General features: G+C 33.6%; 1 protein-coding gene across 1 annotated transcript in view; it reads right to left on the reverse strand.

Annotated features, from left to right (window-relative positions):
* LOC128556937 (uncharacterized) overlaps positions 1–25,641 on the reverse strand; it is a 75,790-nt gene that overhangs the window by 13,978 nt on the left and 36,171 nt on the right. Inside the window, exons 19-45 of the mRNA XM_053542972.1 lie at positions 25,289–25,454; positions 24,799–25,067; positions 23,516–23,716; positions 22,456–22,600; positions 22,254–22,285; positions 17,365–17,506; positions 16,057–16,280; positions 15,709–15,876; positions 15,265–15,448; positions 14,798–14,912; positions 14,272–14,402; positions 13,868–14,085; positions 13,294–13,399; positions 12,544–12,660; positions 12,214–12,349; positions 11,820–12,000; positions 11,082–11,355; positions 10,674–10,860; positions 9,860–10,083; positions 8,655–8,884; positions 8,108–8,261; positions 5,673–5,851; positions 5,098–5,238; positions 4,216–4,384; positions 2,144–2,288; positions 1,829–1,950; positions 256–534 (exon numbers count right to left, since the gene is read on the reverse strand). Of these exons, the coding sequence (XP_053398947.1) occupies positions 256–534; positions 1,829–1,950; positions 2,144–2,288; positions 4,216–4,384; positions 5,098–5,238; positions 5,673–5,851; positions 8,108–8,261; positions 8,655–8,884; positions 9,860–10,083; positions 10,674–10,860; positions 11,082–11,355; positions 11,820–12,000; positions 12,214–12,349; positions 12,544–12,660; positions 13,294–13,399; positions 13,868–14,085; positions 14,272–14,402; positions 14,798–14,912; positions 15,265–15,448; positions 15,709–15,876; positions 16,057–16,280; positions 17,365–17,506; positions 22,254–22,285; positions 22,456–22,600; positions 23,516–23,716; positions 24,799–25,067; positions 25,289–25,454 (4,639 nt within the window). The remainder of the gene's footprint in view (positions 1–255; positions 535–1,828; positions 1,951–2,143; positions 2,289–4,215; positions 4,385–5,097; positions 5,239–5,672; positions 5,852–8,107; positions 8,262–8,654; positions 8,885–9,859; positions 10,084–10,673; positions 10,861–11,081; positions 11,356–11,819; positions 12,001–12,213; positions 12,350–12,543; positions 12,661–13,293; positions 13,400–13,867; positions 14,086–14,271; positions 14,403–14,797; positions 14,913–15,264; positions 15,449–15,708; positions 15,877–16,056; positions 16,281–17,364; positions 17,507–22,253; positions 22,286–22,455; positions 22,601–23,515; positions 23,717–24,798; positions 25,068–25,288; positions 25,455–25,641) is intronic.

A 25,641-nucleotide genomic window follows, 5' to 3' on the forward strand; every position in this document is an offset into this window, starting at 1 on the left:
TATTTAACCGAAGGCGCTTGAAGTATTATTTTGCAAACGGACTGAAATGTAATCATTTAAAACTAGTAAAACTAGTACGTTAGTCGGCAAGTAATCGTATTCTGCTTTAGTAGGAACTGATTCGGTCATGGCCTTTACTGAATTTTAAGCATACATAAAAGGGAACACATATGAAAAGCACATGCAGCAGACGAGCAAGAAAGGCTTTTAAGATCCTTTCTGACAAAACATGTCTAAATACTGATAAACTCTTACCCCCGGGATGAGTGCTTATGTACAAATGGTATCTAGATATCTCGCCTCCAAACTTGCCAGACCAGTCAGCATCTACATGCGTGTTTCTTGTAATAAAATCAATGTCCCTAGTAGTTCCTTTAACTACTTCTTTGACATTCTTGCCTTTGATGACGATGGACAAGGGTGGTGTATGAAAGATCGTAACTCCAACGCTTTTAAATATTGCAAACGTGTAACTGTTGTACCATACACGGACGAAAACAGAATATGTTTTGTGCTCTTCCAAAACCTTCCTGCCTAAAACACACACAATACTACAAGTATGTTACTAATATTAGTTTGAGTATTGAAACCCGCAGTCTCATAAAAAAAATATTACAATGTGACAGAAACTCGAAGATTAATGCTAATTAAGTGATACATTTTACGATGTTAAATAAAAGATTGATTTTTTGTCATGTATAAAATATGCAAATATTGCAAAATGAATAAAGTCAGAAACACTTGTACAATTTATTTCGCATCTTTGTATGGTGGATAAAACAAAGAAAGTAAAGAATTAAAACCTTATAATCAGAAATGGCTACCACTGTAAAAAAGAACTTAAGTGTAAGGAATTAACCTTGAGGGGAGTGAAAGAGTTAGGTCTAGCTTGATCTCTCCAGTTGTATATTTACCAGTGACGGTTGCAAGGCTGTACCCTAATGTGGTCCATCTTAATGCGGTCCTGCAATATACCACTAAGGACCACTAAGGATCGCTAAGGACCACTAAGGAGGCACAAAGGACCACTAAGGACCTCTAAGTGAGCACTAAGGACCACTAAGGGGTGACTTAGGGTACAATAAGGACCCTTAAGAAAAATCTAAGAAATAAATGTTAAAATAAAAAAGATATGAGTAAATTATTTCAGGCACTTTTCCTATCAAAGACCGCTAAGGAGGCACTATGGGCCACTAAGAACTATTAAAGATACACTATGGTATTAATGTATGTTTGCGTCCATTTCTTACTTCTGTGATAATATTGCATTCATTAGTATTAATGTGCTTAGCTACTATATACGTGTATACAATTACACATACTCATATTTCCCAAGTGGAGTGCCGTAGAAGTGACCGGATTCTTCGAATCTGTCTGTTCCTATTGGACTATTGTACTTTTGCTAACATGTACTACTCGATAATGTATAATACGCTAACGGCTGTTAAAATTAGATGCCATATTGTTTATATCTTCGACTTTTCCAGCATAAATCAATTGAAAAATGTGGTTCTAAGGTATAAACTGAAATGACTAATTTTACTTTGAAATAAACAAATTGGAGTGTTTAAAATAGAAAGCGGATATTTATCATCTGACTTGAGTGGGACACTTGCTATACATCATTTTTAGTTTTGTTTAAGATTATCATCTTGTTGAAGTAATCACGACTATTAACCAATGCAAGGATTTAAAGTCGTATAATCATACAACTATGACAAAAAGACGTCAAAATATAATAAGGTTAATGGAAAGCAAGGTTGTACAATGAGTTTGAAGATTAAGGTTAACCTGTGTTTACTTTTGTTTGTTTTGATTTATATTATACCTCTATCAACAGTAAAGACACATGAATTGTCGTGACCAGCATCATGCCACACTTTGTCTGTTTTTGTATCAAAAACACCAATTGGACTGTCATAGAAACTGTCACCTACACTCCACTCATACCTAAATAACATAAATATCGAACAATTATATTGCAAAGCAGTCTTCATATATGATCAGCGAGTAAATAATGTAGCACATGATTGTTGTTTTTCAAATTCCCATTAGTTAGTAAATTGTCATCATGTTCTTAATTGATTTTTAGATTAATTCTTCCCAAAATTCAAAATACTTGTATTAGATAGAAACTGCTCACCACATTGGACGATTTCCTCTTAGAATTTTGATGTTCCATCTTGCACCAAGCATAGTGTTAATTGGTGAATGAGAAGGGCGAAGGTAGTTGTCGGGAAATTGTAGATCAAGATAATCAACAACTTCAATTATTGTATTATTATTATCTGTTAAAAGATACATATGTGTGTGAACACTGTGATAATATATAAATATTGCATTCCCGAGAGGGTGATATGAAAAATGTTCACCGCGAGATATATGAATATTGACCGAGGCGCCAGCCGAGGTCTATATTCATATTTCGAGGGGTGAACATTTTTCATATCACCCTCTCAGGAATGCAGTATTTTTTTTATTATATCGAAAACGTATAAGGGTCAAAGCATTTACTCGAAAATCAACCTAATAATGTATTTAACATTAAAAAGTAATTACTAACCAAATAATGAAGACATAATTAAAGAGTCTTTACTTGTTAGCACACATAATTTGTGGCAACTTTGCTGTGTAATAAGACTTTTTTGATAGATTTAGTCGAGATGTTTACATATCGCTGACCCCTATATTTATTCTAATATTTCAACATTGCGTCAATCAGTAGCATTCGAAAAACGGCGATACCTTTCTGTTTTCTCAATATAACATATAAGTGTGAGCACTCATTTTCTTAGTTAGGTCATATTCCAAACTTATTGTGGTAGTTTCGATTCAATATTTGATGAAAAATTGTTTTCGAAATATTTTGCACGTAGCATAAAAAAGAAAATTCGGCCGTGTTCGCACATGCAAGAGCACCAGAAATGGGTAATTTAATCCTAGGTATAATTATGTAATCGCCTCGTCTGAAAATTTATCGACTCGGTATTTTAATCAATGCGAAAGTATCAATCTCTTAACGGGTGATATGAAAAACCTAATATCACATGCGCAGAAAAACAAAATAACGCTGTTGCGCATGTGATATGAAATTATGGATCATATCACCTGCGCAGAAATTGAAAATAACGATTTTGCGCATGTGATATAAAATCACTGGGGAATATGATATATAATTCAAGTTAAGGTAACGGGAAATTTGCATTGGACATTTATGTGAGGTAAAATAATATATAAATACCATATGGCAGCGTGTGTGACATTGATATTGTCAACCAATGGGCAGAATGTCACGAGGCGAAAGCCGAGTGGTGACATTTGTTCCGAGGGTTGACAATATCAATGTCACACACGCTGCCATTGGTCTTCATTTTTTATTATCGAACAAACTAAGAATAAAAAGTTTTTAAAATGTTTTTGATTCATTTAATTAAACAGTTTTATCTTTAGCGCGGTAATCAGTTGTGTACACATTGAATAGCGACGTCATTATAATATGACATTGTTTACAAGGGAGGCAATCATATGGCTAAAAAAACTGAAGCAGTTATTTGCCCTTATATGACATTCAAAATATCAGCGCGGTCACATGACCTGACAGTCACTTTCGCTCGGTCACGTGTCAAAAAGGTTGAAAATGTTATTAATAGTCAAAATATCTCCTTTTCGAGTAATGGAATTTTACCATTGTAGACAAAAGTGAGGTATAATAATGTAAAATATCAATGCGGTTTACAAAAGTATACTATATATAGTTTGACGAATTTAGACAGGCATTATTGGTAAAGAAGAGTATCATATAATATGAGATCAGGTCACTATTTTCCCTTATTCATATTTACTCTTTTATCTGCTAAGAAAGTCACTGTTTAGACCTTATATTAAACATGTCGAAACCGTAAGTATCATTAATTTATATTTTTCAAACGTCAAGCTATCGTTTAGTGGTGTATACAGGTGACCAACATTTACGACCTAATTAATCTCATAGAATCTAAAATAAGCGTGATACATTTCAGAACAAGGGAAACATTTTGAACACTGTTTATCTATAATTTTATATTCAGTTTGTTTGTACCGAAGTAAGAGTTTCATAATATCATACGCTTAGAACAAGTAAAACAATTACATATAATATTATAAACACTTGTAAATGTAATATTATCAACAGTGAATTTCAGTGAAAGATTAAGGCAAGGTAAATTGTATATGTACCTTTACCACTGCTATCAATACATGAATAATTACTGTGACACATTTTCCCATTAGGAGCACATACACAGTGACCTAAACAGGAATAGCTGTCGCATCTCCGTACCAACTCCATTATTCCACCATAGAGGAGGTTAAACTGTGAGTGAACTACTGCACTTGAAAGTCCTACCTAATACACGTAAAAATACGATCCATGTCAGTTGTGTTTAATCATTAATACAAAATAAAGCATCTTAAAGATAACATGCAATAATGCTTTTTGATGTCATACAGAGCAAAAAAAGAAAGATTTTGTGTTTACTGACTGATAAAAAACTACGATTGGATGTACTTTAAAAACAAGAACAAAATATTCTTCTGACTTGAATAAAACTAAACGTACACGTTAGAAAACAATGTTGAAAGAAAGACTGATTGATTTTTAGGGTACATTTGCCCTTTTTTTACAAATATATAGATGTGTAAAATGTTTATACAAATATGTGTATATAATATTGGTTAATATACAGAAGCTTCTTCAAAATCTGTTGCCATTTCTTTTATTTTGTTAACACCACGCATGCTTATAAGGGCGCGACAGAACCTCAGAACGATATTTTTAAATGACAGAACGAAAAAACGACAGTTTAAGGTCGTCGTATTTGCAAGTCAAATGATCCGCCCTTTCGTTCGGTTGCCCTGCATTTTGCATTCTTTCCTTTTGGCGAGAGCAACAGAACGTGACAACAAAACAACGGACATGTAGCAAAATATCGCTCTAACTTCTCAACTGAGGCGAAAGAGCGAGATAAGAACACAAGAATAAAAAACAACAAAATATCGTTCTGTCTGGGCCGCCACGGCGACATGAGGAAAATGATAGAAATCAGTCACCGTACTTACATGATTTTCTGCTGTTACACTAACGTACACTGCCATATTTGCATGTAATCTTTGTGTAAGAAATCTAAATGTTTGTACTTTACCCTCTTCGTGAAATGAAGCATTAATATTGTGCGTTACAGTCATCGGCGTATATGGCACCTAAACACATAAATATTTTAAAACAAATTGTCGTTTGACGCCTCATGAAGGAAAAGTGATACGATATAATTATATTTAAACTAAAATAACTAATTAGAATCAAAGAAATAATTCAAAAACGTTTTTATCTTATTACAAATTCTACAGACACGGTTAAAATCTTAACTCTAGTATTACTGAACTGCAGCTGCAGTTTAACATTGTTGTAACAAAAATATACTAATGATCAGACGGAAATCCATACTTAGGATTCTCATTATTTATAAAGTCCGACTACCACTGATGTATCATATTTTACTGAAATGTTTTGAACAAGACCTCTGGAATGAGAAACATACATGTAAAGCAGTGTGTCATAGCAATGTTAGATATAAAGCGTTAAAAGAAAAACGAAGCACGTATAACAAATTCTTGCCACTAGTCAAAAATATTACCTCATTTAAATCGTTATCCATATACTGACTCCCAATATTAACAGTATACGTATGAATTTCAGAATGCACATCTTCAAACCCAAGCCAAGAAAGATCTATAGATATCGCGGTCCATGTCATCCAGCCTTCTGGCTGGCGATTTAAAACCGCTGCATGGTCTGTGTTGACGGCAAATGTACCTGATAACGAAAAACGATAAAGCATCATGTCATCAGAATAATTGTGTTGCTTTGTATTGCATAACGGTTTTCTGTTTACAACTATCAGTATTTAGAATCCTTACAAACTATATACGTATTTTAGTTATGGTTAACGTCACACCGACACAATTATAGGATTGGTCATACGGCGACCTTCCAGCTTTTGATGTAAATGAAGTCTCCAGGTTCCCCTTCACGCATAATTTCATCACGAGCATCTGAGTAGAACCACTGACCTTCCGTAAGTCAAATGGCTTCCTCACATGAAGAATTCAACGAGCAAAGATAAAAGGTAAGGGTTGATTTCCCGGAAGCACAGAGCACCACAAACACAGCTTTAGAGCTACACATTTGCAAAGTAGGCCCACAACAAAAAGAAGCTGTAACGGACAGGTTGCTTCAAAAATCCAACAAGTACATTTTAATATTTTGCAAAATATAGATAGAGAGGGAGGAAGGGGTAGAAGGGGGAAATGGTTGAAGGGGAAAGTAAAACAAGGATGAATATACAAAAGGGAATGCTACGTTCCTTAATCACAGTTACACTACAACGTAAACCACTGTAGTGCAGACATTCATGTACCAAAGACAAACACACCCACACACACACAACTACCTAACATAGATAAACAGATAAGTAAGATATAACAACACTGTGTGGCACCGCCCAAGACACACAGATGCACAAGCACATAAACACGCACATATATGCAGGAAAAAACAACAATCGGACACCGCCTCAAGATTCCGGCAGCCAAAGTTAAGGCGGGCGCGATAACTTACTGATAGTAAAGGGAGAGAGGGTGCCAAAACAAGGGAGCGCAATTACAAGGGGAAAGGATGGGGGCGATAGGGGAGTGAGGAGGCAATGAGGATAGAAACGCTAACAACAAACAAGACAACATACACAATACAAAATACAAGACAGACAGAAAACAAGTTGAAATAGGGGCATCGCCTTGGTACGGTCACTATAAACGCGTTTAGGGCATGTCAACCTCGCACTTACCCTATTTTCAACAAGTAAGACAACACAATGTAAATAAAATCCCCGCTGAGAATGGCTCTAACATTAGCGAAAACATACCAGATCATATCAAATCTAAGGTATAATTACACCAATGTACTTAACAACTTGTCTGAAGTCAGAGCACCAAGAATCTAACCTTTAAGGGCACGACTAAGAAAATTGCAAGACAAAATTCCACACCTTCCGTCCGTTTTTTTTTTTAGGATTTAGGAGAAAAGCATCATGGAGTCTTGCACTTTATTAGTCATCGCACCATTAAATAGGAAAGCGTAGCGATTAACTGTAGAGGGGTACGAGGCACGGACCCACATTGGTGGGGAGCAAGTGATTTGAAGTAACAGATCTTAACCACTCGGCCACGGAAGTCCCTATATATTTATCGAAAGAATATATATAAACACATAAAATTTCAAAATATGAACAATCTGATTTTTATTATCAATACTTTATAGACAAAATACATGTTTAGGTTTAGGAGCATGTCACTAAAACACAGAATTATTTGATAAATGAACAGCATCTTTAGCGACAATCTACCTGACCATTACATGTTCTGCCATACTGTCCCGTATGATGGATACTTTAAATATTCTGAAAAAAAGTTGTTCCCCTTTAAAGTTGTAGCGAAGCAATAAAACATATATGTTCTGTTAATCGGTTAAAATTTCATCTAGGATATACACCGGATATGTAAAACAATCATTACTACAATCTAAAGAGATTGTGTGGGAAAGTAAAACATAATAGGGTTATTATAACAGAAGTTCGATTCGGGCTGCTGTATTCGGCTGGAGTGGATTTTGCCAGATCGGATTTCGCGACTTTGCAAAATCCACGAGAGCCGAATACAAAATCCGAGATCTAGCCACTGTTATTATGATCCTTTTATTATATAACTCTACCTTTGTTTGTTGATTTGTTATTTAACGAAATCTTCAATGTTTATTCGATATTAAAATGGAACTAAGTGAAGTCAGTGTGTGCTATTTATAGAACTGTGTCAGGTCATGCATATTGATGAAAGTAGTCCGGCAGCATACAAAACGGAAGGTACGGTACGGAATTTAGAAGGTACAATACGGAATTTTCTTCTGCCTGTTCTTATTTAATTTCGAAATACAAGCCGATGTTTTTACAGAATTTATATAGGTATATAATAAAAGGTAAAATATAATTACAATTATTGTTTTTGCACTAGTTTTTACCTGGTGTTGGTCTAGAACTATCCACTAAAATATCTTCGAGTACTGACTTCGTACAGAGATTGGCTCCATTACAGGAAATTAGCTTGATACAATAATAATTTCCATCATGAAGATCCAAGTTGGTAAATGTGTAATCTCTTACAATACCCTCTACCTGTAAAAAGTACAATGGAATGGATAAAAGTGCTATTAAACTCGTCAAGATACTGTTGATTAAAAACGACGTCATTAGTACTAATCTTTTATATTGGAGTATGCGAGAAAATTATGTTTAAATTTGCAATATCTTTTTATATATGACGCTTTACTATATTTTGAAATCGTGTTTTTGCTGTGCTGCCTCCGTTTTTGTACATTAAACCAATTAAATAAAAAGTAACCATACTTCTACGAACAAAGATCATAGAAATGTAAACGTACATACTTCAGTGTTTAACTTTATATAGTCAGGCGGCAATAATCGGAAGATTGCTTAAATTAACTAACAAGTTTTACATGTAAGTCAGCATCGGTGAGCTAAATATTAACACCCTAAATTTATATGTACCGCAATGGATGATAAATTGAAATCCCCTCCAATATGAGACGAAATAGAAAGGTGTTGACTTTTAATAAAAGACTCTTCATCTATTACATCCCAGTGAACTTTAAGCGTATTTCTTAGCACAGTTGTTCTAGATTTAATCGATCCTATAGAAGACATTGATAAACGGGTGGCGAATATTGGTGCTGTATCATCAACAATGAAACCGTTCGATGACGCTTCGACAAATCTTCCTGAAACGATCCTTTTCCAAAGTTACATGTATACATTCAACGTAAGGCTCTTCAAATGATTAAACAAAGTTTTAACAATAACTTCTCAGAACTATGAATTTTACATCTTATAACAAGAAGAATAAGATACAGCTGGTTTGTATTAAATATACTTTGTATACGTTCAATAAATTGCATCAACTTTTATTTAAGAATAATTTTACTTCACAAATAGAAATTTTAAAATGTTAAAAATGAATTATTATTGATATAGTAATTCACATGATGACCCTCACCGTCCAAAACAGTCAGATGCCTTCTCGTTGGACCGAGGCTTGTGATCATTTGTTTAAGTTCTAAAAACTTAGACATTTTCTGAACATGTTTTTTAAAAAGAAGAATAGGTATATAATTGACCTTGCACATCAAAATGTAAGTGGTTCCCATTTCCTATAAGAAATTAACATATAACACTAGTGATTTTAAATAAGCAAATTAAGTGCCAAAATTTTCAGTTGTACATATTCAAATTTCACGCTAATAAAAACATATTTTTTTACTTCTATTCAACTGTCATATGATAAGCCATTATATTCATAAAATTTGGAAACAGGATATTGCTCCAAGTGAAATTTTCCAAAGACTCGCATCATTATGAAGGCTCAGAATTAGGAGAAAGAGGCATATTTGGATTAAAACATTGAATAAGAGAACACTCTTCGACGTTTTAAAAAACGCACGTGGAACCAGAGAGATAGAGATATATAAACCTCGGCGTAAGTAAGCTGAGATGGCCATCAGTAGGAAAACTTGCAATAGTTACAGGTCTGAATGAGGGTTAAACATCACATATACATTTATTCATAATTTTTAGATAAAGAATATTTTGTTTACTTCAGCTTAAAATACGTTTATTAACCTTGTTTATATATCTAGGAGTAAAATTGTTATTTCGAGGTAGTTAATGCATCCTGAAAGGGGTCGGTATTTCTGTACCTGCTCTGTTGTATGCGCGAACTGTACAATAGATACGAACATCCTTTGGTAGATATGTTCCGTGCTCAGACTGAAGGTCAAAAATAAATGCCTCTCTATGTTGATGAACTTCTGTAGCTGGCAGTATATTATCATCGCCTTTAGTTGTTCCTACTCTCCAGACGTAGTGAGATATACCGGACTGGGGGTCTGTAAAACCGTGCCATTTACATCCGAGATAGTTTCTGATGCAAGGAAAATTAAAAAAATGTAACTATTTATCAGTCTATATTGTCAGTAAGTTGCAAAGATATGATGTTTATATTATAAATGTTCGTCTTCAGGAACTATGAATTAAAATGTCATTATAAATCACTTCTCTGAAGAGGAGAAGTGTTACAGTCGCTTACGGGCACCAGATCAGAAAAGAAAATGCAACTGTACATGTTATACCCTATCCCTAGGTATACTATAAGAACCATAGGTATGAACGACCATTTCAATCGCATTTCTCATCTAAAAACGCACAGTTGGATGAATGGGTACCAAGCATTGTGAACAAGCGGTACTTTATCTTCCCACAAAGAAAGATAGATTGTGCCGACAATGACGCATGTCCACTTCATGTTGATTAGTTATATAAAGCTTCATTCGACTTGGATTGAAACTGTAGGTGAAGTTGAGTATACAAAAGTATTACGGACGGACGGACGGACGGAATGAGGACCGGACAAACGGTTCAAACAACATATGCAGGTCTCCAAGATCGCAGCATAAAAAGACGTAATACTATTATGTGATCTGAGAAAATGAAAACTGAAATTGAAAATCTTACCGTGAACTTTGATACTGTTCGTCCGTTTCCAGAAGTCCGTCAATCACTCTTCCTTTTAAGGGTGGCGTTGAATCAACAACAAATCCATCGGATGTAACAGATGAACATAAATTAGCTGTGTTACATGCGGTTACGGTAACGTAATAATGGAGTCCTTCTGATAGTTGGAGATGTGTGTATTCAATGTCTGCAAGACAAAATTTTTAATAAAATTCTATTGAAAATAGTGACAAAATGAAATATCTATAATGTACATTCACACGTGCCGTTAACGCGAAACATAAAACGTAACTAATGAATTATTACGTAAATTACTACAGCAATGCGCTGTTTTTTCGCGCTCCTTCAAGTAATCAAGAAATAAAATCTCCAAAGCAGCTTAGCGAATAGAATATTTTAAATGAATACCTGTTTTTATGCCCACTGGTTGCTTTATCAGGACATCATCACAGTTCTTACATGATCCTATATTCACGAAATATTCTACAACCGTACTATGCGGGTCATGAAAGCCTTTCCAATGTGCGTGTAATGAAGAGCGACTTTCAACATAGTCTACATCAACGCAGGAGCCATCTCTTTCTCGATGACCATCATAGACTTTACCAGGTACTGGCGGTGTAACATCCACAACAAAAGCCCATGATGATGTTGCTGAGTACAATCCGGCTTTGTTGTATGCCTTCAGGGTAAATATTGATACGCAACCTTATATTCGTTACGCATGCCAATTAGTATCATTTTATGGATTCTATTTACTATTTGCTTTAATATTTTGTCTTTTTTCATTTCAGCTACAAAATAAAGCACTGCAGACTGAGTTGCTTTGAAATCTGTTATCTTGCCTGCCTCGCGTGACCCTTCTATTGTTCTGCGTTGAGTACATGCGTATATTACTCGTTATGTTGTCCTATATTATTGTTTATGAGAATAATTTTGTGTTTATATATCGTAACTTTTGTTACTTACCATTGAGTGCGTTAAGGTTTTACCTTGCAATGATAATTTACATTTACACTCCTGTATCTTTCGCTAGCATGAAAAGGGAGAGTGTATACACAATAAATCGGATGAAATTCCCAGTTGATGGTTTTTAGACTGAAGCAAGTATATCTAGATATTTATCTATAAAATTAAATGTATTACCTTTACAGTCACAAAGTAACCGTGACCTTCTCTTAAAGATAACGGTGTATTCTCCGGTGTGTTAGTACATTCTTCGACCGTATCGTGAAACAAATAAATATCATCGTAACCAGCATGTGTTCCTACTGCCCAACTATAATGAGACACCCCGCTCTCTATGTCAACGAAAACATCCCTCCAGCTAAAGAAATTATGAAAGAAATAAATATAACCAGCATAAATAAATATCCGTTTTCACTATATACAACAATAGACGTTTGTTTAGTTATTCGTACTAAAATAACTGAAACGTTTTTACTCTCCTGTATTTAACTTTCTTCCTGGTTCTTTTATCTTAATCATGGAGAAAGACATTTTATTTTCTATGTGGATCACAGCATATTCATAAACTTACCACGCGTCAACAAATTGAGTGTCGGAAATGTGCCTAGATGGTAGAGTGATGGAGGCTTCTGTCAGTGTTGGGGGTGTTATATCTACTTTGATACCCTCAGATCCAGAACTTGAGAACTGGCCAGTAAAATCGGTCGCTACATGAATAATTTCAAACAAAAAGTGAATGTAACTTAACATTATATTGCGGTAAAAAATCTATTATGCATAATATTTCTGTTCACAAAAATGAAACGTAAAAAGCAAAACATGATTTAAAATTAAAATATATTAGCAAAATCATTTTATGAATATAAATATATTCAAATAAACTTAACATTGACTATATTACCAAGCACAGTGGCAAAGTATGTATGACCATTTTGTAACTTTAAGTTGTGGAAAGTCTTGTGGTTTGTGAGACCAACATCTGTAAAAGGTTTCACATCTACACCACCAGTTGTCGTTCCTGTAATTCATATAAAGTTCAAGTAATTTACCGAAGTAAAAAAGACAAATACATTTATCAACAAGTTTCTTTGTTCAAAAAATGAATCATATATATACAAAACACTTGCCTCAAAGAACCGGCTTTATTGTACAAGGGCTACTTAAGTACACTGTAGTAGCTTTCAGGTTAATTTTAGCATAGCAAATTATCATAGCACGGAAAGTCATCTAATTACTGGTTAAACAAATATATCTATAAAGTTTACATGCGATCTATGTTCTGACGTGTTTTCGGAAACTCATAAATAGATGTCTAGCATTACGGAACTAAACTATTTGATAGAATTAAGGTTACCGTGCATATTTCATTAAAGTAAGTATGCTCGTGTGACTTGTTTGTAGCAATACGTAATTTCTAAGTTACGTAAAATACTTAACGTTTCATAAAGTTAAATAAAAGTCTAACTTTGTACAATATTTTCGCGTCCTACTTTTATTTACACATGCATTCATTTGCCTGATAATGATATATATCGGTAACAGAATCTGCTAATTAGACTTGTATTGTAGAATGCTCTAACACGCATCATGCATTTGTATACAACAATTACTAAATCCTGCCTTTTCGAGATGATAAAAGCGACCTAGTTACCTAAAGCTACTTGGTAATGTGTAATCCCGCTAATATGTGTTGCAAATCCCTCCTCCTCTACATCAGTAAAAGAGTTCCAGTGCACAGTAACCTCAGATGTAGATGTCTGCAAAATGTGCACTACCGTTTATTAGCTGTGCATGATAAGTGAGGAGAGCCTTCTGTTTGTATCATTACTAACACAATTACTGAACATGTTATTTTTTATTATGCGCACATGACAAATTCAAGCTTCAACATATAATATAATATATAATATAATCTGTAGCTTCATACTGCTTCCATAAAACAACTTTATTTATGGATGTCGAAATATGTCATAGGAAGCAGTATAAACTAAAATATAAAACATTTTAAATTCCGATGGTATAGAAGATATGAAAAGCAAATCATATGAAAGTTGACCTCCAAGTGTATGTTGTCAGGTTACATGATAAACGTGTAATTGTTTGAAAATCCAAGTAGATTATTTGAGATATGTCTTCCGTATATTTCATTTATAGGGTGAAATTGTGCAACTGGTAAAACTTGGTCATTAATAGGTAGACAAATTTAAACTTTGCAATCGGAATACCTGAAATAAGTGCTGTTTGTCATTTCCTATCCATACGTCAGTTGTCACCGGTGGTGTGAGGTCAACAGTCACACCATTACTGCACTCGTCAATTTCACCTAGATCCTGCTCCCAGAATTCACGTTGAAGCTTTGATGCATTTGCGTGAATGCAAATGATGTAACGTCTACCATGTGTAAGTTCTTCTTGACCGAATTTCACGTTAACGTACTCGTATGCTTTAAAGAAAATTGTTTGACTCGACAAAAAAAAGAAATAAAAAGGTTACACAAATACTTAAAGAGATTTAACTTTAGAACGTTAACATATGTCAGTATCATATCTGCTTAAGGTATGGCTTGTCAAAGATAAAGCAAAGTTATAATTTGTGTTCAAATGTAGTAAATTTACTGGGTTTTACAAACCTGTTTCGCCACATTTAATAGCATCAGGATGATCACATGGATTTCTTAAGTTCAGCTTATTAGAACGATCATAAAACACTGTTGGATCGTTTTCGGTTACCAATAAAACTGCCCAAGCATAGTGTGTATACCTTAGAATAAAGCGATAAAGTCATTTGAAGTGGTACAAACTTACGCTAGCTGGTAAAAGCAATATCTACATCACCACCTAATTAAGTATTTCAACAATTCGCCTGCCAGTTTTCAAAAGAATTACAATACCATGTTCATATAAAAATAATTAATATCTACACAAATAACAACGCACATTGAAATATTTGAAAAATGCATACCTTATGTGGATATTCCAAATTGTACAATTGTACTGAAATTTAGCCATTCACTTATATCTTAATATTCAACATTCTTATCTTATATTGTTCAGTATTTTCATACAGAATTGATTAAATTAGTAGAATAAAATAATTAAATACGGGGTTCTGTGAAAGGGAATAGTTAAAATGTTCAATGCAGATGAAATAAATACCTTAAAGTTGGCCACACTGCTGATAGAATATTGCTATAAGGAGTATAATCCTTATCAGATTCCTTCCAAATAGCATTGTCTTCCAAGAAAATGTCTGTACCTACATGGTCGTTTTCTGTAATATTTATAATCAAGCATAATTGCATTTATAATATTCATAATACATGAGTAAACAAAATATTAGAATAACCCTTAATTTTTTGGGACAGGAATAGGGACAACCAATTGTGTTTGGGATAAAAGTTCTAAGAGAAAATCTGACAACCAAATAAACATTAAACTCCATAAATCCTAAATCTGTCACTTTTATATTAGGTATGTTGCCATATACCTGCTTTGTATAATTATAACTCGCGATCTAGGAACATAGGAGCAAAAACAAAATTAGTATAAACTAGGAACATTGTTATATAGCCAACATGTTGATTGAAATCTTATATGTCCTTATCTTAAAATAATTTGGTAACCTGTTGACAGAGGTTTTCCTACTGCATCAATTACAAAATTCGGTCTGACTTGTTGCAGATCTTGGCAATTTCTTATTTCAGAAGATATCGTGGACGATAAACCAGCTTTTGTGTATCCTCGTATTGCTAATATCCAACATTTAGTAAACGCAATATTTTCGGGAAGGTCTATTGTAAACTGTAGCTGTAAAAGAAATATATTTTTACTTTTAGACTGGCGAAGTAAACATTTAAATCAATTTGCGTACGTATGTTAATGTCTAAATTCCAACCGACTTACTGCAACTTTAACCTGTATTATCTTGAATCATTACCACAGACTGTGAAATACACCGAAACGAGACGTAAGAAATAATCAACCAGAATGTCGGTTTGAAACAAAGCAATAATGTTGTATGTTCTAAAGTACCATTTCATGTTCTTTGAAATATGAATTATATTTACCAAGACACCCGTAAGCGCATCAGTGAGTGTAATTCGCTGCCATTTTGTAAGCAGACGACTTAAAGTAGATTCATCGATAAATGCCCATTCATAGTGGTCCATAACCTCACGTGACAGAGACACGTCTTCAATGTCTGAATCCATGAAAGGGTCCAGAGACACTTCAATCTGAAAATGTTTATTCTTTGTTATATGTAGACTTGTGACTAGATTTTTTTTCACCGAAAGCTATTATAATCGTCTTATGATTAGTTAATTACTTTTTTAATTCTACCAAATTAAGATGTTTTCCTAATATTCTAATCTTTTCATTACATCAGCTTATGAAATGTATGAATTCCTCATTACCGTTGTTTTGTTCGTTGTATATGTTACTGACATACTCCCTGTTGTTGGAGGATTTGGAACAATTGTAACACCGTTACTGTGTACGGGTTTAAAGCAAAATTGTCTGGCACAAAACTTCAAGGAGACTCTGTACGTCCTTCCAGCAGATAAAAACAAACCACTTTCCTCCAGGTAAGATGCAGTTGTTCTCAAATGCTGATACGCACTATGTGTCTTCCAGATGTCTGTCAAGTTGAGACAAAAAGGCGTTTAGCATACCAAAATACAACTTACATCTTGATAGACAAGGAAACACTACAGTTCAACATATCAACATCAAATATTTAAATCGATTTAAAAGTTGAAATATAAGAATAGAGACAAGTCATACAAGATCGTTTTTGTTTAGAATCTTGGTCATTCTACGTGTATTTGCACCTGACAAGAAAGTAAAAAGCACTGTACATGTTATACCCTATCCCTCGGTTGTTATGTGATCCATGGTCACAAAGTTAAGATAGTACAATAAACTTTTAAATTATGAAACAACGATTAAAATATCAAGTCAGATTGCTTATATATAACATTTAAGACAGAGTATAATGGCTAAGTCTTGACTTGGTTATATTTATGAATTTATCTCAGATTTTCAGAAACTTCCTTTTTAATTTCCTTTTACTCGCTCTTGCAAATAATCTAGAAAGCCATTGATAAATATTTATCTCCAATTATAACTGGATTACTGCTGGGAGAACTTATCTCAATGCAAAAAAGTTGTCAGATAAATGCATATTGTGTGATAACAGAAAATGTTATAAGTCTAATAAAAAAAGTTCAGATCCATTATTACAGCTGAAAATTTTAGATATGAATGCTATTTGTGCCATATCACACATCATATGTTAAAAAAAAACTTTCAGTATTTACTATGAATATTATCATTACAATAAAATGACTTATCGCTAAGTTTTTTAACCATACAGTTATTTCTATGTTCTTTTTAACTTGTGTCATATTGGTAAATGCGATGTAACACTATAATTTGTGTCACACTACATGAACGGCACCTTTTTTCTTGTCTGGTGTCAATGTTGTAGACATGAATTTATGTGATTGTAGTGAGTGCATTTACACGTTACCGACCTTTTCTAAAGCTTATTTAACATACGAACAAAAGACTGTTAACCCGATATGACAGGTGTTTTTTCTTCTGTTTAATTTTCTATAACAAGCTTGCTAAATAAAAGATATGACAGATAGAAATTAACTTGTTGCATCAATGAATTGATTTACACGACCTGTTAACCATAACATAGTCTAAATATTTACCAGCAACTGGTGCTCGTTCTTCTATCGCCCAGTATATATCATTGAGATAAACTCTCCTGTCGTCTGGAATAGTCCAGTGAGCTTGAAGAACATTTGTAGACGCTTGATAATCCGCATCTAATCTACACAATAGGCGTTTGCTCTGTTTTATGCAAATAATCTTGTTACAAACACATAGACACACAAATAGCAAGAACAAGACATAAGCCAGCGCGCTCAACTATTCGACAACTGTGATATGTAAGCACGTTCTGTTTAAAGGATGTTTTGTGTGAAGTTTTAGTCGTTTCAAAGATGAGGCCGGCAGTCAGCGACAGGCAATCTTTAAGGTTTCCGATCCACAAATAGGTACATTTAATGCCTGGTGACATTATGTTGTTGTTTTTTTGGTATCATTTTAGAGTTGTGTCTGCTGAACCAGAAATAGTAAATAAGATGGCCATAAATAATATGCAAGAATCATTACAGTCATGTTTTTGACTTAGAAATGATAAATCTTACACTGTAATAACTGAATTTCTGTTGAAATATCATAAAGACTAGCAAGTAAAAGTAAATATTCTACGACATATTTTTGTAATGTTATCTATATTTTCTTTTTCAGTAGACAATACACTTTCAAATGATAACAAAATTATATGGGCTTACCAGGCATCAATATTTGATATATTTTAAGAGTATTGTACATAGAACTTGCTTATTTGTGGATCGGATACCTTAATTACGTTTTGTAAGTTGAAAAAGGCCATAACTGACAAAAACAAACAACACAATTTGTCCAACTTGGTTATTTTAATATAGCTGTTGAGAGCTACGCATTGAATGCAGTTCCTTCAGCCTATTACATAGGCGGGGCTACGTTCGGCGGGGCGACTTTTGCCGGGGCGCCATAACGACGTTTGTCGTTCTGTCGCTGCGACAAAACAACATATTAAAAGGTCATAATTTGTATTAATTTCGACCAAAAGATATCTACCTTAACTATTTCAGTAGGTTTGACAACTGGAAAATATAGTGAGAAGCTTCAACTCAATACTTTAAGGGGACGCATATTGCTACATTCACAGTTCATACAGAAATGCGGAAGGGGTGCATATTCAAGAAATCGATGGTGGGAAAATAAAAAACATATTCCTAAACTGATATAATACTGATGGACACCTGTAATATTCAGTATTTTGTGGGTAAGGATGTGGTACTATGAATGTAATAGGAAAACAGAGGTCTTTGTGAAAGTACATTCAACACAAAATATTAAGCTTTTGTATAAGGAAAAAAACAGGTTTTTTACAATAACAGTGTTCCAAATAATGTTGAAGGGATGAGATTTTCTTTCTAACACACCAGGTTTGCTTAAACATGTAAAAATTTAACGCCATGTCATTTCAGCTCGGGATGGACGCCATATTTCTCATTGATAAAAATGTAAACAAAAAAATCAGAGTGGGATTAGCATTGCAAGGGCATAACATGACATTCTACACAATGAATACCTTAGAACAGATATCTAAGATGCTACACAGGTCAGGCGGGTTAAATGCATAATGGCGATCACTTGAAATTCATCTTGAAAAGGTGGTTAATTTTAGTTTATTTACATGGTTTTTAATTTTCCCACGACTTCTCGGCGATTCACTGCAAATGTATTACTGCGCCGGACGAAAGGTAACTCTAATAAACAACGGGAGACAACTTAGGTGTCAGCACGTGTACGATTTTTAAAAAGACATGTCGATGATTATAATTTCTTATCAAATAATGAATCATATTCAGATACTCGTCTTTAATATTAGAAAATTATTAATTTCTGTGGACATTTGTCAAAAAATATTACTTACATTGGACTACTTTGCGCATCAAACTGGTTTCCGCTTCAGTTGTGAGGCACTTCCGTTATACTTTTTGACAACAATAACAAAACATAAAATGAATCAATAAAGTCACTTATAAACCGACTGCTACTTAAATCAGTGTAAGTAAAGTTGTTGTTACAACATTATACATGTTCCTTACGTTATGAGATAAAGTTTATCTTGAACTGCATAATCCATTAATTACGTTTAGATGATATTGCATTTACAACTTATTTGACCCCATTTTTTTACGTGAATGACAGCATTCTCGTGCAACTCGTGCAAACAGAATTATGAAAAGTATGGTGGAGAATTCAAGGACAAATTATAAATGACATTAAAGTGAGGATAACTGTATATTCGTCCAGTTTTGATCATTGACATGCCTGCTGTGTATTAATAACTTTTGTGAACAAGATTAGAATGTTACTTTTGCACATATACACATTGATTGGACCTCTCAACCAAATTTCATACCTTATTTTAGGGATTTTTAAGACAATACATTTTCAAAAGTTTGTTGAATGTGTTTTGATATTTAAGTGCATTGTAGTTCATGAATACCAATTTAAAAATTAATAATGGCAACATTTCTAGGCCCTTATTGTAAGCCACTAGACTTATGTAACGATAAATGTTTAATGTATTAAGGGGAATATACTCTTTTAGTTTTGGAATGTGGCATTCCTTGACCACCGTATCTTTTCTTATGCACTACTTTGTAAACAAACTAAATAATGTGTTTTAGCTTACATATGCGAAATGAAAAGCAAGACAGTGACCATATTTCACATTCTTTCTTTAAATTAGAATCTGTAGGACATTGATAAATGTTTGGACAAGGTGAAGCACTATTATTTTCGCTCCAAAAAGTCTTAATTGTTGACTTTGAATGTACACAAGAAGTCTTATGTAATTCAACAATAACTTTCTTGTTTCAGTTTTCTCATTTTTATTTTAGTGAGCAATCCTTTGTGTACTTATAACAGTTGAAACAGTATCCATTTCATGTACCAAAACCTTGTACTTTTTTGCAGGTAAATTTTATCATACCCCACCCACTTTTTTCTAATTCAAAGTATGCGTCCCCTTAAGTTGTTTCTGAAATTTAGCCTCATAGTTTCACGCATAACTTTAACCGAAGTTTAAAAACGATAAAAGACCAGAATTTGTATTCAATTCCAGCTAGAGTTATTTAACTTGGTCATTTCAGTACGATCGATGTCTGGGAAGCATTGTCTACAGTTTCAATCCATTACATGCAATGGTTACTTTGACAAAAGATAATAGGTAAGGGTAGATTTCTCGGAAGCACAGAGCATCAAAAACACAGCCCCAGAGCCACGCATTTACATAGTAGACCCACAACAAAAGAAGCTGTAATGGAAAAATATTTCAGACAAGTTGCTTCAAACCTTGCCAATGGCCGAACCTTGCCATGTATATTGTATAACCGTGTTAAAATGCCATGGCAATTTTTTGCCATGGCAACATTAAAAAACTACGAAATTAATATGGAACATTATATTTCCACCTATACATACGTTTGGAAATATTTAAAATCATTTTTTAAGAAAAATGAAAAAAAACATTGCCGTGGCAAAACAAAGAATTTTCTTGCCATGACAAAAGACCGTCGGTTTTGCCATGGCAAATTCAATTTTCTCGTACTTATTTACAAAAAACTAGTAACGATGTTATACCAAAACATACTAACTTTAAAATAGGTGGGTTAATGTGCCAATTTAAGACAATTTTCATTTTTGCAAAGCGCGTATAAATATGGGCTGAATTTGTCAAATACCGGCGTGGCAAAAAGAAACCGGCGGCTATTATTAATATAAGCTAAATATTGATAAAGGGGAAGGAAATGGTAAGGGGAGAAATGGGGTCGGGGTGGGGGAGGAATCCGAAGGGGAAAGTTGAACAAGGACAAATATACAAGGGAATGCCATGTTCTTTAAAAACAGTCGCACTACAACGTTAACCATAATAGCGCAGACACTCATGTACCAAAGACAAACACACAACGACGATCAACTGAATAACATAGAAAAACGAACAAGCAACACATAAGAAAACAGAAGGGCGCCGTTATAGACGCACAAGCTTACAAACGCACCCGCACAAGTAGGAAAAAACAATCAAGTACCGTCCCGGGATTCGGCTGCCAAAATAAAGAGGAGCCACGAAAATGTACTAAAAGTAAAGGGGATGGGATGCAAAAAGTAGAGTAAATGCAAGGGAAAGGGGAGGGCAAAATGGGGAGTGGGGGGGGGGGGGGGGGGCGGGGGGAGGAAAAACGCCTTGGAACGGTCAGTAACCTAAATAACGGAAACTGGGGGTTTAAACGCGTTTAAGGCATGCCAACCTCGCACTTGAACAACACATTGTAAATAAAATCCCCGCTGAGAAAGACTCTAACTTTAGTGCAAAAGTAATAGATAAATAAAGCAAAACAAAAAATTAAAGTAAATTTAAGGTACAATTACACCAATGTACGCAACAACTTGTCTGAAGTCAGAGCAACAAGAGCCTAACTTTTAAGGGCACGACTAAGAAAACTGTAAGACAAAAATCAACTCCCTCCGTCCGTTGTATGTAGGATTTAGGAAAAAAGCATCATGGAGTCCTACACTTTATTAGTCATCGCACCATCAAATAGGAAAGCGTAGCAATTAACTGTAGAGGGGTCAATCACTAAACACGACTTTAACCAAGGTTTGATAACATTGACGACGACGCCTGGGTGAGCAGAATAGCTGTAACTAATTCTTTGAATAGGCGAGATTAATATAATACTATAGATTTCAGTGACTATGTATATATCATTAATGCATTTAATAATTCTAATAATGTCTTAAGATAATATATTTTGATAAAACAACCTCTCGTAAAAGTATTTATCACTACATATTTTAAAAATTTGAACATAATGATTTTTACTTTTATGACATTATTCAATTCGTTAAACGACTGCTTATTAAACAAGACTTAAAGAGTATTAAGCATCACAATATATGAATAATATAATACCTCGTCGTGATACGAGTTTTCTATGTTGAGGTCTGAAATAGATAGTAAGTACCTTTATGCAACAACTTTCTTTATGTTAAATTTAAATTAACATTTACTTTGTGTTTTCAAGAGGTTTGCTTATCATTCCTTTATTTCAAGTAATACAAATAAAACATAAATTATAATGGTGACAGAAATAAAATGGAATCATTTAACCTACCTTCGTTTAATGAAACATTACACGGTGGCCCATCAAAGACTAGTATTCCATCAATTTCATCACCATCAACAACTACAGTGATACCATCAGAAACTGCAGTGACGTTTCCCGCCTCAGTTCCTGCTATTACGGTGTGGTAATATGTCTAGTAATATAAAGTGTTATTGTTAATTTGTATGTCTGCATATAGTATGTAAGGAAAATGTCCTCAAAATATCAAATCGATATATTGCATCTGGAATTCTGAAGTAACGTTTAAATCTACTAATACTTATTGTGACTGTTACTGTGTACCATATACTGCATTGTTATTCTATGGGTAATGTGTTCTTTGAGTAAAAATATATTTAAAGTAATCTAGCACTTACTGGTAGCCTACCTTTAGTATTTTACCATCTTTGTCATAATACGTTGGGGTGTCAAAATTCAGAAAACATAATGTCAAAACAGAATTTCTAACCAAATTTATATATACATATTTCTAAAACAAACTCGTTGGCATTAGAGTTAAAAGGTGTATCTCTATGTCAGAAAAAAGAAGAAAAATAACATTCACAGAGGATTCGTAAAAAATATATTCACAATGTTACCGCCAACGGGTAGGGTACTTGATTATATCAATATTTGCCCGAAATTCATAAACATTTGCGACAATTATTCATGCTTCTTGAACTACTTTGTTATGCAATGTAATCATGCGAATAAAGAAATGATACAAATATTTTGTTTAATTGATTCTATTGTAGATAAAGTTGTAATACATTGTGAAATTAAAATCTAAAGTAGGTTGCCCTTAAATTTCACCTAATTTTCATAGTATGGCTTGGATTTGTTTTGAAGACTTTTTCCTGTATTGTATACTTAACTAAAGATTATAAATCAGCAATAAAACTTCATGTTGGAATTAGTCTGAGGTTCGGACAAATCGTTTTTGTCAAGTAATTTAACTGGCCTATTTATAACATTACATACATAGTTCGCAGACGAATTCATTGAGATGAACATTGTTATTTGAGAATAGCTTAATTTTAGAAACTGAAGAATTAACCCTGATTGCTACCTCATATAGATTCAGATTAAGACCAGAAAATGTATGTTTATTGTTGACATCACTTTGTGCACACGTCATGTAGTCACTACTGGAAGCGTTAGAAATGCACACAGTGAAGATGATATCTTCATACGGATGCTCAAAGCCTGACCATCTTGTTGTTAACTTTGATGTACTTGTCTGGTAGTCTATATCATCAATATCAACAAACTGAAATAAATTTGAAAAAATAATCACACCTGTACATGTAGCTTATAGCGGTTCGTTGTGTGATAACAAACTATACAATATACTTATTTCTCTCATTTATCATACAAGACATGTATTATTTCCCATTAATGAAATGAAATAAAACACACCTATAAAGGATGCACGAGACTTTTTTCAGGATAATCGCCATTTTGAAAAATGTTTCTTCGAATATTTCTTTATAACAATTTTTTTTCCCAAAAATTAATGCTAAATAATCAAACTATGGCTAAGAATGAACCATTTTACCAAACAGATTCGACTTGTTACGATTTTTTTCACCCTTCATTTTGGCTGGCATTTTCTGACTTATATATTTAATGATAAGCTACAACTGAAATAAAAGTTTCAACATAGCACTTTATATTTTCCAGGAAATATGAGTTAAAACAAACAGAAATAGAAAAATATATAAAAATTCGTCAGTTTTTTAAACATTTTTTCTAAATAAATCTCTTTAATGTACGGTGACCCCAACTTTTTCATTTCAGTTTTGAAGCATTTTTGCGTATTATTTAAGCTGCAAAATATTTTTGAAACCTTAACGACAACATTGTTTGTAGATTTAAATACGTTTATTCCATTGAAAATAAAGTGGGTGGGGTAATTATGTCAGCATGTAAAATTGAAAGAGATTTGTTAGTGACATTGTTGCTTATATAATACTGATATCGCATTGCATTCATAGTAACTGGTAAGACCTAAAATCACTATAACATTTAGTGGGATATCATATATTTTATAAAGTACCACCATATTTTCAATTTTACAAAATTTCAAAAATGCTTAAACAGTGGATGACGAAAATGCCCTATAAAATTAAAACGAGTTCGGTGACCTGTGTTTTTTCTTCTCTTATTTGTCTAAGAAACTAATGTTCTTCAAGCTCACAGAGTATGAAAAATTCTCAACGTTAGAAAAAAAAACGATCCTATATCCTTAATTGCCAGTAAATCGGTATTCGTTGCGTTACATCTTGAAATATTAGCAGTAAAACTTGTATTTAACTGAAATAATTCATTGCAAGTAGAACAAGTGTGCACCTTTACTGTTGAGTCGTCGTCTATATCTTGAACAACACCCTGTGATGCAAGCTCAATATAGTGCCTATATTCTGTAGAAGAGGCAGTCACAAAGAGACCTACGGTGTCTCTAACCTTAATTGTTACAAAATAATGCAGTTCCCCATGCATATGCCATGGCAATGAATGAGTGGAAATTGCTGTGCACGACGGAGGTTTATGTATAGTACAACTTCCGCCAGCAGATAAACTGTCAAATGAGAGTAAATCCTTGCCATTTCTTGTAGTACCTTAGAAATTAGAAAAATAATGAATAATATAAAACAAAATCATAATAATAGATATACATATACATCCTTCTCAAATAGATAAAAGTACTATATCCAATTAAATTAAGTACAGCTAAAAGGACGGCAGTTATTTAATTGCTTATATCTTTTCTTCTTGAAACAAAACATAAGATAGGTCTATATCATAATTATATACGGCATGGTAACAATTTTCAACTTACCAACAGCAACTTGATAGGACAGAGCGTTAGGATCTCCGTGATCTGTAAATGCATTTTCATCCCACTGTGCGATAAGAAATGTATCATTTTGTGTATGCTCAACTGACAGAAGTATCTCCCCCGTAAAATCTGGTTTTGATGAGTCGTAAACTATTGGTCCTACAACCTGCAAAGCGTTTACTTTCCGATATATATCGCAAGTGTAATGTTATATGTGGTTCAGTTTGAGTTTGGTTATGTTCGAGACAATTTAACACGGCTATACTCTTACAGTCACTATATATGTTCTTCTTTTGAGATATACTTGATCTTAAACGATATCGATATAGAACTAAAATTATAGATTTAAGCTA

This window comes from Mercenaria mercenaria, chromosome 1 (genome assembly GCF_021730395.1).
Source record: "Mercenaria mercenaria strain notata chromosome 1, MADL_Memer_1, whole genome shotgun sequence".
NCBI classification, from domain to species: domain Eukaryota; kingdom Metazoa; phylum Mollusca; class Bivalvia; order Venerida; family Veneridae; genus Mercenaria; species Mercenaria mercenaria.